The following is a 13,549-nucleotide window of genomic DNA, read 5'->3' as shown; positions in this document are numbered from 1 at the left end:
TTCAAGTGATTCTCCTGTCTCAGCCTCCTGAGTAGCTGAGATTACAGATGCATGCCACCACGCCCAGCTAATTTTTTTGTATTTTTAGTAGAGACGGGGTTTCACCACGTTGGTCAGGCTGGTCTCGAACTCCTGACCTCATGATCCACCCGCCTCAGCCTCCCAAAGTGCTGGGATTACAGGCATAAGCCACCGTGCCCAGCCTTCAGTGAGGTCTTAAAGTCTCTCTAAGGCAGTGGCTCTTAATCTCTTTGAGTTCTCAGACTCTTGAGACTGAAGAAAACCCCAGAAAAATGTACACAAATCCAATTGTGCATATCATTTCAAGGTGCTCACCTGTGACAATGATCCAATGGCCCACAGACTGACCACCAGTTAAGAACATTTGCGGCTAGGGCGCAGTGGCTCACGCCTGTAATCCCAGCACTTCCGGAGGCCCAGGAGGGCAAATCACGAGGTCAGGAGTTTGAGACCAGCCTGGCCAATATGGTGAAACCCTGTTTCTACTACAAATACAAAAATTAGCCGGGCATGGTGGTGCACGCCTGTAGTCCCAGCTACTGGGGAAGCTTGAGGCAGGAGAATCGCTTGAACCCAGGAGGCAGAGGTTGCAGTGAGCCAAGATCTACTGCTGCACTCTCCAGCCTGGGCAACAAAGCGAGACTCCATCTCAAAAAAAAAAAAAAAAGAATATTTGCTCTAGTGGAATGAGCAAATACCTACAAATACCTATCTGGGTTTGGGAACTTCCCCCCCAACATCTTAGTCTGCCTCCACAGTAGCTGAATGTGCTGTCAAACTAGTGACAGATGATTGGGCTGAGCTTGGACTCCAGGAACTGTTACTTGGTAACAGCTAAATGTGTAAACCATTTGGGGGAAATCATGCCAAGGAACCTGAAAACACACACATACACATATTCTCTAAGGGTGGGGCCTTCTGAGCTGAATGGGGTCTTTTCTGCAGACGGGTGAGTGACCCAGAATTGAGTTCACTTTTAACAAACACTGAGAGAAGCACCCCACACAGGAGGCTGAATGAAAGAGGGCTGTTCCCCAGGACACACCCCTGGGACACAGCCAGTGGAAGGGAATCACTGGGGATGCTACTTAGGGTGCCTCCGGGAAAGACAAAAACACTCATTTGAAGGTTAGTATCTGCAGGATTGGGATTTGTTTATTTATTTATTTACTGAGAAGACAGGCAATCCCTGGAGGATATTCTAAAGAGGCAGAATTCTGTCAGTGCCTCCTACTGCGGCAGACATAGTGTCAGAACGGGGATGGAGCCATCAGCTGCCCAGTATCTGAGGGCTCTTCCCACTACCACCCCGTAAGCTGTTTAGGAAGGTTTCTAAAAGGTGAAAATCATCCCTTTGGGCAACTGGGACCTACCAGCTGTCCCTCAGCCCACATTTTAGTTCAGCTGAGCCAGCTGAAAACACAGCAAAGTTAAGGCTGGAGAGGAGTAGGTTAGCCGACCAAACTGTGCTGTGCACTTTTCCTTATCATCTCTTCCAAAATCCTCTTCCCAGGAAGACCTCCAGGGACCCCGTAACGGCAGAACTCCTTGGCACTGCACGGTATCTGCCAAGGTTGGAGAGAGCGGCAGGCGGTGGGACTGGCCCGTTGCCTGGCTCGACAGGAGGGCGGCGGCAGCAACCTCCAGCCCCCTGAGGTCCTTTCCCCGGCCAGGCTTGGCCTCAGCTCAGGGGTGGGGTGGTACCCCGGCCATCTGTCGCTTAGGGGCTGGACTCGACGGCACCTCCAGTGCGAGGAGGGTCCTTTCTGTGAGATTCCAGTCCTAGCGGCGAGGCGAGACGAGACGAGACGAGACGAGGCCTCGGGCACCCTGAGGCAGCCTGGTCCCGCGTTGCCCGCCCCGGAGGTGCTCCCAGCTCGTTCCCTCCACTTGGGCGTGGAGCTCAATTCTGTCCCCACAGAACCAAGGGAAGGGCCTGAGCCCGGCCAGTGAGGGATCGGAGTGGGACCAGTCGCCACCGCTTTCTCTACTTCCCGTCCCGGCATCCGATGGGGGAACCCGGATGGGGCCAAAAGGCGGCCCGATGAGCCCGAGGAGCCTCAATAGCTGTGCCCGGGAGGGGTGAGGCGCGCCAGGAGGGGGCCCATGCAATGTGGGAGAGGGAGGAGAAGCACGGACGGCTGCAAGCCCCGCGCAAACTCCCAGGAACTGGAATATGTGTGTACCGCGCGGGGGGAGGGGAGGGGCGTCGACACGCGGCCACCGGCCGGGACCCCTGGCGAAGGCTAACCTAAAGCTAAGACCCTCAGAACTTCCAAGCAGGTGTAGGGAGGGCGCGTGGGCACCGAGCCCGCGTCGGAGAAGGCGGTTCCGGGTTGGGGAAGGGAGGCAGGAAGCTCCTAAGGCGAGCGGGCTCCAGCCAGCGAAAACAGCCTCCCATGCTCACCTCTGCGAAAGTCCGTACGCGGCACTTCCTCCACACGCCCGACGAATCCCGCAAAATCCGGAGCGCTCCAACAGCCGGTACCTTCCCGGGATCCGGCTTTTGTCCCGGCCCAGCCGGGCTTCTCCCCGCCCCCATCGGCTCACGGCGACAGCGGCCCCGCGATTGGCCACACGCGTTCCCTAGCCTGAGCGCCAGGGCTCCTCCCAATTCGCTGCCGGCATGGCCCCGCCCCACGAGGGCGGGCCCCGAGGCCTGCTGGGACTTGTAGTCCTGCTGGCTCGTCCACCGCTTCTTGGGAGCCGGCGGGGCCGGGGCGGGGCAGGGGGCGGGGCCGAGGGCGTGGCCCCGGGTGGGGAGATGGGTCGGGCTAGGATAAGAGGAGAACGCGCGGGGCTGGGGGGCTGTGGTCTGACCGCTTGGGGGACTAGAAGGATTGCCACTTGGGGAGTTGGGGGAGGGGAGGATGGGATGTTAGTCCAGCTGGCTGTAACGCAGCTTTGGGACCTGGAGTCCCCTTGCTCCCTCCCTTGGGAGAAACGGACGTCTGCATTTGCACCGCACTGAACCCGACTGCTTAGACAGTCTCTTTAAGCAGCCGTGGCTGGCAGGCCGCTTTCCATTAGCACGTGGCGCCTCTCCCCTCCCTAGACTCTCCTCCCTGAGCCGATGGGGCAAGGCTGAGCCGAGGCTAATAGAGCATACTTCCCAGTGTGGGATAGGGCAGGGGCAGCGGTAAGCAAGTGGTGCAGGCACAGCGCCGTCCGTCCCACTCACCTACTCGCCTCAGCATGGATTAGGGCGGAGCTAGGAATTCAATGGGAGATTCCAGCGCAGGGCTGGAGCCATCTCTGACAGTCTCTTGCTCCCACTAACCCCAGGCTTAGACACTGTAATGAATGAACTGCTGTCTCCCCCTTCTCTATTACCTGAGACAGATTGTATTTTCCAAACCAAAAACTGGGACATCCAGTCTGACAGGTGCTGGTGAACTTGTGGGGCAGAATACCTGAAATCAGTCCTGGAAATCAGGACATGTATTTACCACTCTGACATGCAGGAGCCTCCCTCCCTACTTGCACCCCAACCCTGTAGGTCGGAGCTGGTCCCTAAGCCTAACAGCTGTCTAGCTCCAGGAAAGAGGCCAGAATCATCCACTGATCGGCTCAGGTGAAGAGGTCAGTCCAGAATGTAGGGAAGCAGCAGGCCTGTGTCCCTGCCAAGCACTTTGGGTCATACTCACACTGCAACAGTGTTGCAACACTTCCAGACAAAATCTTCTCCAAGACCCCCTCCCCCAATCCTGTTGCTGCCAGGAGTAAGGTAACTGAACTTGCTACCCATGCCTGAACCAAGTGTTATCTGATGATGTCCTTTCTGGTCCCTTCCCTCCCATTCATCTTTTTGAAATAGCAGTTCCCTATTACCTCTCTTCTCTTGTCCTAAAATGGGGGTGGCCAGGCATGGTGGCTCACACCTGTAATCCCAGCACTTTGGAAGGCCGAGGTCGGGGATCACTTGAGGTCAGGAGTTCAAGACCAGCCTGGCCAACAAGGCAACACCCCATCTCTACAAAAAATACAAAAATTAGCCAGGCATGGTGGCACACGCCTATAAATCCCAGCTACTCTCGAGGTTGAGGCACGAGAATCCCTTAACCCGGGAGGTGGAGGTTGCAGTGAGGCGAGATCGCTGCCACTGCACTCCAACCTGGGCGACAGAGGGAGATTCTATCTCAAAAAAGAAAAAGAAAAAAAAAGATACACTCCGGGCAAGGCATGCTGTCTCATGCCTGTAATCCCAGAATTTTGGAAGGCCAAGGCAGGCAGATTGCTAGAACCCAGAAGTTCAAGTACAGCCTGGGTAACATGGTAAGACCGCCTCTGCCCCCCAACCAAATCTCTGCAAAAAATAAAAAGACGGGTATGGTGGCTCACGTCTGTAATCCCAGCACTTTGGGAGGCCAGGGCGGGCAGATCACCTGAGTTCGAGGTCAGGAGTTCGAGACCAGCCTGGCCAACATGACGAAACCTGTCTCTACTAAAAATACAAAAAAAATTGGCTGGATGTGGTGACACATGCCTGTAATCGCAGTTGCTCGGGAGGCTGGCTGGGAGCAGTGGTTCATGCCCGTAATCCCAACACTTGGGGAGGGTTGAGGCAGGCGGATCACAAAGTCAAGAGATTGAGACCATCCTGGCTAACACAGTGAAACCCAGTCTCTACTAAAAATACAAAAAAATAGCTGGGCATGGTGGCACATGCCTGTAGTCCCAGCTACTCAGGAGGCTGAGGCAGGAGAATCGTTTGAACCCGGGAGGCGGAGGTTGTAGTGAGCTGAGATCGCACCACTGCACTCCAGCCTGGGTGACAGAGCGAGACAAGGAAAAAAAAGAAAAAGGGATGCAGTCAGCCATGACTGCCCCACTGAACACCAGCCTGGGTGACAGAGTGAGACCCTGTCTCAGAAAAAGAAAAAAGAAAGACAGATACATTCCTGGGGAAATGGTCATCCAGGCGGGACATAAAATATCATAAACTCTTTGAAGGTTAATTTGGTAATATCAATAAACATTTTAAATTCACTTGCCCTTTGGTCCAGTAATTCCATTTCTAATAATTTACCCTTCAGATATACTTGCATATGTGCATGATAAAGATAGGGATCTTTGTCTGTTTTCTTCATTGCTGTATTTCTAGCAGGTTAAATAGGAACTGGTACATAGCAAGTACTCAGTAAATGTTTGCTGAATGATTGTCCTCCATTTAGGTGTTGCTAGGCCTAAGTTTGACTATTCCTGGGCAGGAACAACAAAAAATAACTCTCCAGGGAGTGAGCGAGGAGAGGTGCTGGCCCGAGGGCCCATGAGCCAACCACTAAGGTTTTCTAGTTCACTCAGTGGTCTCATACCAGGTCTCTGCCCCCAACTCCCAGCCTCCTCAAGGAACTCTCTCGTTACCCCACCATGCATCCACAGAGGTTCATCTGCCCCGAATTAATCAATCTAGAACCCATCTTCTCATCATTCTATTTTCTAACTTAAAAGCTCTAAACCAGGCTGGGTGCAGTGACTCATACCTGTAATCCCAACACTTTGGGAGGCCAAGGCAGGGGGACTGCCTGAGCTCAGGAGTTCAAAACCAGTCTGGCTAACATGGCAAAACCCCCATCTCTACAAAAAATACAAAAATAAAATAAAAGCTCTAAACTCTTTTGATTTTCCCATTTGAATCACATCTCCCTCCTCTTCTAGACTGGACTAGAGGACAGGTCCATATCAGAATACAGAGGATTACAGGCACCATCTCCACGCCCAGGTTTTGGGCATTCTACCTGGGTTCCAGAAGCCTAAAACTGGTTAAGGACTTCCTCCTAGATTTGGACCAATTTTAATTAATATTTATTGAGCACCTACTATGTGAAAGGCATACTAGTCAGAGCAACCACTTGAGCTAACTAAGTGTTTTCATCACTTTGCCTATGATCAACTAACCTAATGATCTTCAGACTCTAAGTCCTTGGGCCTGTACCCTTCAACCTGCTGCAGGTGAGTAAGAGGGAAAGATCCTATCCAGTGGGTCTCCTTCATCTGACTGTAAGCAACCCAAGGCCTAGGAGAGTGCCTTGTTCATTTTGGCATCCCCAGTGCCTAGCATGGGACTGGGCACATATTAAGCATTCACTGTAAACATGACTTTAAAAAGGCTTATATAATATGTGAATGAAAGAAAGCAATTGTAGGGGAAGGGTAGGGAGAGGAGGGAAGAGATGCAGCCTGGGGAAGGGTCTATCTAAGTGTTCAGTTCTGCCATTTTTTTTTTTTTTTTTTGAGATGCAGTCTCATCCTGTAGCCCAGGCTGGAGTGCAATGGCGCGATCTCGGCTCACTGCAACCTCCACCTCCCAGGTTCAAACGATTCTCCTGCCTCAGCCTCCTGAGTAGCTGGGATTACAGGCGCCCACCACCACACCCAGCTAATTTTTGTATTTTTAGTAGAGACAAGGTTTCACCATGTTGGCCAGGCTGGTCTCATACTCCTGACCTCATGATCCACCCGCCTCAGCCTCCCAAAGTGCTGGGATTACAGGCATGAGCCACCACGCCCAGCCCAGTTCTACTACTTTTTTTCAAATGCATTTTCTGTTTATATAGAGTATCCAGTTCTTTTTTTTTTTTTTTTTTTTTTTTTTGAGACAGAGTCTTGCTCTGTCACCCAGGCTGGAGTGCTATGGTCGGATCTCAGCTCACTGCAAGCTCCGCCTCCCGGGTTCACGCCATTCTCCTGTCTCAGCCTCCCAGGTAGCTGGGACTACAGGCGCCGCCACCTCGCCCGGCTAGTTTTTTGTATTTTTTAGTAGAGACGGGGGTTTCACCGTGTTAGCCAGGATGGTCTCGATCTCCTGACCTCGTGATCCACCCGTCTCGGCCTCCCAAAGTGCTGGGATTACAGGCTTGAGCCACCGCGCCCGGCCTAGAGTATCCAGTTCTAAACCCACCTCTCTCCTTGCAACAGCCCAAGACAGGAGCTTCCAGCAAAGTCCCATCATCATCCACCCTGTGAAGAGCCAAGGATTCTAACTTCCGCACCACTCACTTCCGCCCAGTACTGACCAACCTTCCATCAGAGCAAAGGGCCTGTGTGTCCTGGGGAAGGCTGTCCAGGGAGATGCAGCCAGGGCCCCTCTCTCTAACCTGACAGAGGCTGCCTGCCACCAGGCAAGCTGGAGGGATGGCCAGTTCCACTCCTGGGCAGCAGTTATCTCTCTGGGGATGCAGCATCTGTGCTCAGGGAATAAAGTTTCTCCATGCAGCCCAACCAGGTCCAGGCTGACCCCTTCCCAGAGTCACCCCCACTCCATTCTGACTCTCTCTCAAAAACTGCCACTGCCTCCTCCCCACCAGGTGTGTTTCTATACAATTCGCTCCTCTTTCAGGAAGAACCTGTGCAGCCCCTCACACACACACAAATCACTTACCCTTGACTTTTACATATGACACGTTTAACCTTATCTCTGAATGAGTTTGTTAATAATATTATTATTTTGAGACAGAATTCCGCTCTTTTGCACGGACTGGAGTGAAGTGGTGCGATCTCAGCTCACTGCAACCTCTGCCCTCCGGGTTCAAGCGATTCTCCTGCCTCAGCCTCCAGAGTAGCTGGGATTACAGGTGCCCGTATGCGGGGTGGTGGAGGTTCAGTGAGCCAAGATCCTACAACTGCACTCCACCCTGGCCGACAGAGCGAAACTCTGTCTCAAAATAAGTAAATAAGTAAAAATAAAAAGATAAAAGGAGTCTTCTGGCTGGGTATGATGGTTCATGCCTGTAATCCCAGCATTTTGGGAAGCCAAGGCAGGAGGATTGCCTGAGCTCAGGAGTTCAAGACCAGCCTGGGCAACATTGTGAAACACCTTCTCTACCAAAACAAACAAACAAACAAAAACAAAAACAAAAACAACAGAATTAGCAGGGTGTGATGGCATGCACCTGTAGTTCCAGCTACTGGGGAGGATGAGGTGGGAGGATTGTTTGAGTCCAGGAGGGCAAGGGTTGCAGTGAGCTGAGATTATGCCACTGCACTCCAGGCTTTATTTAGACATTCTGTCTAAATAAATAAATAATCTTCTGACTGTTGTGTTGAGAAGGAAGTGGGGGAGGGTAGGCCAAGGAGACCCACTTAGAAGGATGATGAAGTAATCCAGGAGAGAGATGATGAGGGCTCATAGTGAAGGCAGTAGTTACCTGGAGAGGGAGCTGTGAGTGGGGAGGGGCCTCTCACGGGACCCCCTGCTAGCAATATGTTTCTTGATTTACCTGTGTGATGACTACATGGGTGTACTTTTCTTTTGAGAGAGAGTCTTGCTCTGTCGCCCAGGCTGGAGTGCAGTGGTGTGATCACAGCTCACTGCAACCTCTGCCTCTCGGGTTCAAGTGATTCTCCTGCCTCGGCCTCTGGTATAGCTGGGATTACAGGTGTGTGCCACCACACCAGGCTAATTTTTGTATTTTTGGTAGAGAGATGGAGCTTCACCATGTTGGTCAGCCTGGTCTTGAACTCCTGACTTGAGGTGATCTGCCTGCCTCGGCCTCCCAAAGTGCTGGGATTACAGGAGTGAGCCACCACGCCCGGCCAGACATGGATGTTTTATGTATGTTTATTTACTTATGTTCTATTTCACAAAAGAATAAATAAAGCAGTAACTTGAGGAACCCAGCTATGAATGGCTGGGATAGGCTAGAATCCAATTCTAGCACTCTTTACCCTGCTAATCCAACCCAAGGCATAGACCCCAATCCGGCCCACTTATATCCTTGTGCTGTAGCCTGGAGCACACCTTGTCATTTCTCTCAGCCTCAGTGTTTCATCTGTGACACCAGGAAACTACTGACTGGCTCTTCACCTTACTAGGGTGTTGTGAAGCTCACAGTGCTGTATAAACTGCGGAAAAGCACACATTATGATTGGTATTTTATTGTTTTTTGTTTTGTTTTGTTTTTTTGAGAGGAAATCTCGCTCTTGTCCCCCAGGCCGAAGTGCAGTGGCATGATCTCGGCTCACTGCAACCTCTGCCTCCCGGGTTCAAGCAATTCTCGTGCCTCAGTCTCCCGAGTAGCTGGGATTACAGGCGCCCGCCACCACGCCCGCTAATTTTTATATTTTTAGTAGAGACGGGGTTTCACCATGTTGGCTAGGCTGGTCTTGAACTCCTGACCTCAGGTGATCCACCCACCTCGGCCTCCCAAAGTGCTGGGATTACAGGCTTGAGCCATCACGCCCAGCCTTATTGTGTTTTCAAAACAGCTTTCATGATATATAATTAAAGTACAATAAACTGCACATAAAGTGTACAATTTGATGAGGTTTTTAGTTTTTATTTGAGACGGAGTTTCGCTATTGTTGCCCAGGCTGCAGTGCCATGGCACCATCTTGGCTCACCACAGCCTCTGCCTCCTAGGTTCAAGTGATTCTCCTGCCTAAGCCTCCGGAGTAGCTGGGATTACAGGCATGTGCCACCACGCCCGGCTAATTTTGTACTTTTAGTAGAGACAGGGTTCCTCCATATTGGTCAGGCTGGTCTTGAACTCTCAACCTCAGGTGATCCGCCCGCCTCAGCCTCCCAAAGTGCTAGGATTACTGGCTTAAGTCACCACGCCCAGCCAATTTGATGAGTTTTAATATATGTATATACCTGTGAAACAATTACCACAATCAAGATAATGAACATATTCTTCACCTCCATGAGTTTCCCTGTACTCCTTTGTAATCTACCCCTCACTTCCCTACTGCCATGTTCCCAGGCAGTTAGTTCGCATTTTCTAGAATTGTATTTTATTTGAGATGGGATCCCACTATGTCGCTCGGGCTAGAGTGCAGTGGCCTAATTATAGCTCACCGTGTTAGGCAGGATGGTTTTGATCTGCCCACCTTGGCCTCCCAAAGTGCTGGGATTACAGGTGTGTGCTACCGCACCCGGCCACATTTAAATATTTCTAGTTAGGCCGGGCGCAGAGGCTCACACCTGTAATCCTAGCAGTTTGGGAGGCTGAGGCGGGTGGATCACGAGGTCAGGAGATCGAGACCATCCTGGCTAACACAGTGAAATCCTGTCTCTACTAAAAATACAAAACATTAGCCAGGAGTCGTGGCGGGTGCCTGTAGTCCCAGCTGCTGGGGAGGCTGAGGCAGGAGAATGGCGTGAACCCAGGAGGAGGAGCTTGCAGTGAGCCGAGATCGTGCCACTGCACTCCAGCCTGGGTGACAGAGCGAGACTCCATCTCAAAAAATATATAGATAGATAGATAGATAGATTTCTAGTTAATTTTTGTATATGATATGAAGTAAGGGTCAAGGTTTAGACTAGGTGTGGTGGCTCACGCCTGTAATGACAGTACTTTGGGAGGTTAAGGTGGAATACGTAAGGTCAGGAGTTTGAGATTGGCCTGGCTAACACGGTGAAACCCTGTCTCTATCAAAAATACAAAAATTAGCCAGGTGTGGTGGCGCACACCTGTAGTCCCTGCTGCTTGGGAGGCTGAGGCAGAAGAATCGCTTGAACCCAGGAGGTGGAGGATGGCAGAAAGCTGAGATCACGCCACTGCACTCTGCACTCCAGCCTGGGTGACACAGTGAGATGCCATCTCAAAAAAAAAAAAAAAGAAGCTGCTGGAATTCTGATTGGGACTGCATTGAATCTATAGATCTCTTCCTTGCAGGAGGTTTTTTTCTGATTAATCCTGGTTGCTCCAGCAGCAGTCCTCAACTCATCAGTGAGCCCACCTTAACCTAGAACAGGACCGGTTTCACTGCTGGTCATGTTGCTGCTCCTTAAACACCCTGTGAATGTACACACCTCCAGCCTTTGCATATCTTATTTCCTTTTATTTATTTATTTATTTATTTTTTGAGACAGGGTCTTGCTTTGCTACACAGGCTACAATGCAGTGGCCCAAACATGGCTCACTGCAGCCTCGACCTCCCAGGCTAAAGCGATCCTCCTGCCTCAGCTTCCATAGCAGCTGGAACTACAGGCACACACCACCACACCCAGCTCACTTTTGTATTTGTGGTGGAGACAGGGCTTCGCCATGTTGCCCAGGCTGGTCTTGAACTCCTGAGCTCAAGCAATCCTCCCACCTCAGCCTCCAAAGTACTGGGAGTACAAGCATGAGCCACCACACCTAGCTCTCATTCTCCACTTACGTCTACTGGGCACCACCCTACTCACCATCAGCTCAAATGTTACCCCTCTATGAAGCTGTCTCTAACTCATCCCAGACCCTGGCTGAATCGTTCATTTGCCGGGGTTTCACACCACTTTGTCCTCATCTCCCTCACAGGCACATAGAACTTTTTTTTTTTTTTTTTTTTTGAGACGGAGTCTCGCCCTGTCACCCAGGCCGGAGTGCAGTGGGGCGATCTCCGCTCACTGCAAGCTCCGCCTCCCGGGTTCACGCCATTCTCCTGCCTCAGCCTCCTAAGTACCTGGGACTACAGGCACCCGCCACTGAACCCGGCTAATTTTTTGTATTTTTTAGTAGAGACGGGGTTTCACCGGGTTAGCCAGGATGGTCTCGATTTCCTGACTTCGTGATCTGTCTGCCTCGGCCTCCCAAAGTGCTGGGATTACAGGTGTGAGCCACTGCGCCCGGCTAGAACTTTTAATTACTAGCTAATATCACTTTAAGTGACCATTACTTGTTTATACCTCTTTCTCCCCTATTAGATAGAACTCTTTCAAGCAGGGATCATATTATTTTTTATCTTTTGAATGAAACCTTTTAAGATAATCATAGATTCATATGCAGTTCATAAGAAATAAATACAAAAGAGATCCCATGTACACTTTTCCCAGTTTCTCCCGATGGTAACATCTTTAAAAACTTTAGTACAATAACAGAACCAGAAAATTGACACTGATACAATCCACTGCTGTTACTCAAATATCCCCAATTTTACAAGTATGCCGTGTGTGTGTGTGTGTGTGTGTGTGTGTGTGCGCGCGCGCGCATTTGTAGTTAAGGACATCTTTTTACTATTTAAACTTTAACAATGACATTAGGACGTTTTGGAAGTAACGTAGTAAAGTCAGTTAAGCAAGCGACTTAGAGTATCGTTGGAGCCCAGAAGAAGCCCTAGTACACTTTTGGACGAGTGATGATGGTGAGGGGAATGTGGAAGGACGTCAGAATATGCCTTGGTCAAGGCCCGCTACTAGCAGCTGCTCAAATAACTGCATTAAATTATGTTGAACCCAACGTTATTTTCCATATTTTCTTATGTAAATCCTAGCATCCCTAAGTGTTCCATTATTTTCATATTTATGTGGCAGGTGGAACATTCGAGGCTGGGAGCCCTTACATGTCCCGCGAGAGGTCACGCAGTTAGGAAGTGACAGGAGTGAAGTCAGCCCAAGTCCTCTGACTCCAAGCCCGGTGCTCTCTCCCCCTAATGGCGGTACGCGGGGCACATATCCTTACCACGTATGCCTTATCCCTATTCGGAACTTTGCCTCCAACCCTCTTACTGTTTCCTTGGCTGTCTTACAAAGCAGCCTTTTCACGCAGCAACTCCAGAAAAAAACCGATGGAGCATGCAACAGCAAACACTTAAGGAGCGCAGCCGCCAGCCACGCACTCATCACTCCCTGGCCTGGTGCGCGGCAGAACTGGCGCACGCGCACGCCGGCAGGTTGCACCCAGAATCCGGGCCCTTGCCAGACAGGGACGGAACCGGAAGTCGCTGTACATCTCCTGGTTGCTAAGAGACGGAGCTTCCACAAACCAGAACCAGATAAAGGTTCTCCAGCTTTTCTTCAATTGTCTCTGCTTTAGCGTCTCTAAATCCGGGCACCATGTCGGACCCCGAAGGCGAGACCTTGCGAAGCACCTTTCCCTCTTACATGGCGGAAGGCGAGCGGCTCTACCTGTGCGGGGAATTCTCTAAAGCCGCTCAGAGCTTCAGCAACGTGAGTCGAGCTCTGAACCTATCCATCACCCCGTCACTTGTCACTTTTTTTTTTTTTTTTTTTTGAGAGGGAGTTTCGCTCTTATTGCCCAGGCTGGAGTGCAATGGCACGGTCTCAGCTCGCCACAACCTCCACCTTCAGGGTTCAAGCGATTCTCCTGCCTCAGCCTCCCAAGTAGCTGGGACTACAGGCGCCGCCCACCATGCCCGGCTAATTATTTTGTATTTTTAGTAGAGACGGAGTTTTCACTATGTTGGCCAGGCTGGTCTCGAACTCCTGATCTCGTGATCCACCCGCCTGGGCCTCCCAAAGTGCTGGGATTACAGGCGTGAACCACTGAGCCCGCCCCAGTCACCTTTTGATTGCAGATAACACTGAGGTCTTGATGATGCCTGGAGGACCCTATTGTTTGTATTATTCACTGATTGTTGATGGACACACTGCTGTCACAGATAACCCCTGTGCTTGGCCATTTTCTACGAATTCCCACTTGCGATCTCCATTCTCTGCGTTAACAGTGAGACGGAGTCTCGCTCTGTCGCCCAGGCTGGAGTGCAGTGGCCGGATCTCAGCTCACTGCAAGCTCCGCCCCCCGGGTTTACGCCATTCTCCGGCCTCAGCCTCCGGAGTAGCTGGGACTACAGGCGCCCACCACCT

General features: G+C 51.2%; 2 protein-coding genes across 2 annotated transcripts in view; one reads left to right on the top strand and one right to left on the bottom strand.

Annotated features, from left to right (window-relative positions):
* The window catches only part of ACLY (ATP citrate lyase), a 42,023-nt gene extending 39,423 nt beyond the window's left edge, over positions 1–2,600 (bottom strand). The window contains exon 1 of the mRNA XM_030923342.1: positions 2,429–2,600. Coding sequence (XP_030779202.1) covers positions 2,429–2,563 — 135 coding nt within the window. The 5' untranslated portion in view covers positions 2,564–2,600. The remainder of the gene's footprint in view (positions 1–2,428) is intronic.
* Positions 2,601–12,665: 10,065 nt separating this feature from the next.
* Positions 12,666–13,549, top strand: part of TTC25 (tetratricopeptide repeat domain 25) — a 41,059-nt gene continuing 40,175 nt past the window's right edge. The window contains exon 1 of the mRNA XM_010386414.2: positions 12,666–12,892. Within this exon, the coding sequence (XP_010384716.1) occupies positions 12,779–12,892 (114 nt within the window). The 5' untranslated portion in view covers positions 12,666–12,778. The remainder of the gene's footprint in view (positions 12,893–13,549) is intronic.

Source organism: Rhinopithecus roxellana, chromosome 19 (assembly GCF_007565055.1).
Source record: "Rhinopithecus roxellana isolate Shanxi Qingling chromosome 19, ASM756505v1, whole genome shotgun sequence".
In the NCBI taxonomy this organism is placed as follows: domain Eukaryota; kingdom Metazoa; phylum Chordata; class Mammalia; order Primates; family Cercopithecidae; genus Rhinopithecus; species Rhinopithecus roxellana.
Note: the sequence above shows the minus strand (reverse complement) of the source record. Positions and strands in the feature narration are given on the sequence as shown.